The sequence below is a fragment of the Sinocyclocheilus grahami genome, unplaced genomic scaffold, assembly GCF_001515645.1.
Source record: "Sinocyclocheilus grahami isolate Dianchi unplaced genomic scaffold, SAMN03320097.WGS_v1.1 scaffold4805.1, whole genome shotgun sequence".
Classification (NCBI taxonomy): domain Eukaryota; kingdom Metazoa; phylum Chordata; class Actinopteri; order Cypriniformes; family Cyprinidae; genus Sinocyclocheilus; species Sinocyclocheilus grahami.
In genome coordinates, this window is record NW_015509671.1 from 11,721 (window position 1) to 12,757 (window position 1,037).

At 38.5% G+C, this 1,037-nt stretch overlaps 1 protein-coding gene across 1 annotated transcript in view; it reads right to left on the reverse strand.

Annotated features, from left to right (window-relative positions):
- Nucleotides 1-788, reverse strand: part of LOC107576988 (dynein heavy chain 3, axonemal-like) — a gene marked incomplete at both ends in the record, with an annotated part of 12,230 nt that extends 11,442 nt beyond the window's left edge. Inside the window, 3 exons of the mRNA XM_016263108.1 lie at nt 32-185; nt 272-395; nt 604-788. Coding sequence (XP_016118594.1) covers nt 32-185; nt 272-395; nt 604-788 — 463 coding nt within the window. The remainder of the gene's footprint in view (nt 1-31; nt 186-271; nt 396-603) is intronic.
- Between the last annotated feature and the right edge of the window lie 249 nt (nt 789-1,037).

Sequence of the window (1,037 nt, forward strand, 5' to 3'; positions counted from 1 at the left end):
GTTTATTTAATAAACAATTTCAAGCACAAACCTCTATCTCTTTGACAGCGGCCTCCAGGCTGACGCTGATCTTATTGAGTTTCTCCACATTGATCTTGCTCTCCTCCAAAGTCATCTTTTCTTTCATCTTAAAGATGTCCACCTCTTTTTCCAGGCCCTTCATTGTCTCTTCCAACTTCCCTATTCTGAGGACGAAACATGTGATAGCCATCAGATTTGTTTAAGCCGCATATGTTGCATTTGATGTGTGTGTGTGTATGTGTTTAAGCACCTTTTCATCAGATCGATCTCAGCCTGATCTTTCTGATTGTTCAGTTTATCCTTACTGACTTCAATTAAAGACAGAATCTGTTCAGGCCAGTGGATCAAAGTGCTGAACAACTTCATATCCTCCTCTGTGAAGAGAGAAAGATTTTAAGGGGGTTTTAAAGAAAAAGTGTTCCCACAAATCCCAGACAGCCCCAAATCTAGACTGAGGGACTGTGACTGAAAACCACATGATTAGAATATTTGAAATATTAGTATTTGTAGTGTATTTGAGTAGTATGGTGTTGCCATAGACACAGTATTTGCATGCACACATTACGCAAAGAATGTTTGTACCTGGAAGAGTGGCGTAGTCGAGCAGGAAGTCGAGTCTCTTGACAGCTTCCTCAATCTCATGGCGGAGTTTGTGTACGGTGACTTCACTTGTGTGTCTCAGGTACTGGTTTAACTCTACCAGCTCCTCTGTGGTACTCAGCTTGCTTGTGATTCTGTCCGTAATCTCATCGTAACGATGGCATATACTAGGAGAGAATAATAAATGTTATATAGCATATATAAACGGTATATGCTATAATATAATACCTCATACATACAAAATGTTTTGTTATTCAACAAAAAAGCAGCTAAAAACAATCACTTTTTATTTAACTGATGTGACATATTTCACAAGTTGAATGAGAAAAATAATTAAGGCTCCGCAGGTAAATAGGGTAAAAATTCCTCAGATATCACCATACATTCCCCAGTTGATTATTCACAGTACAGGCAAT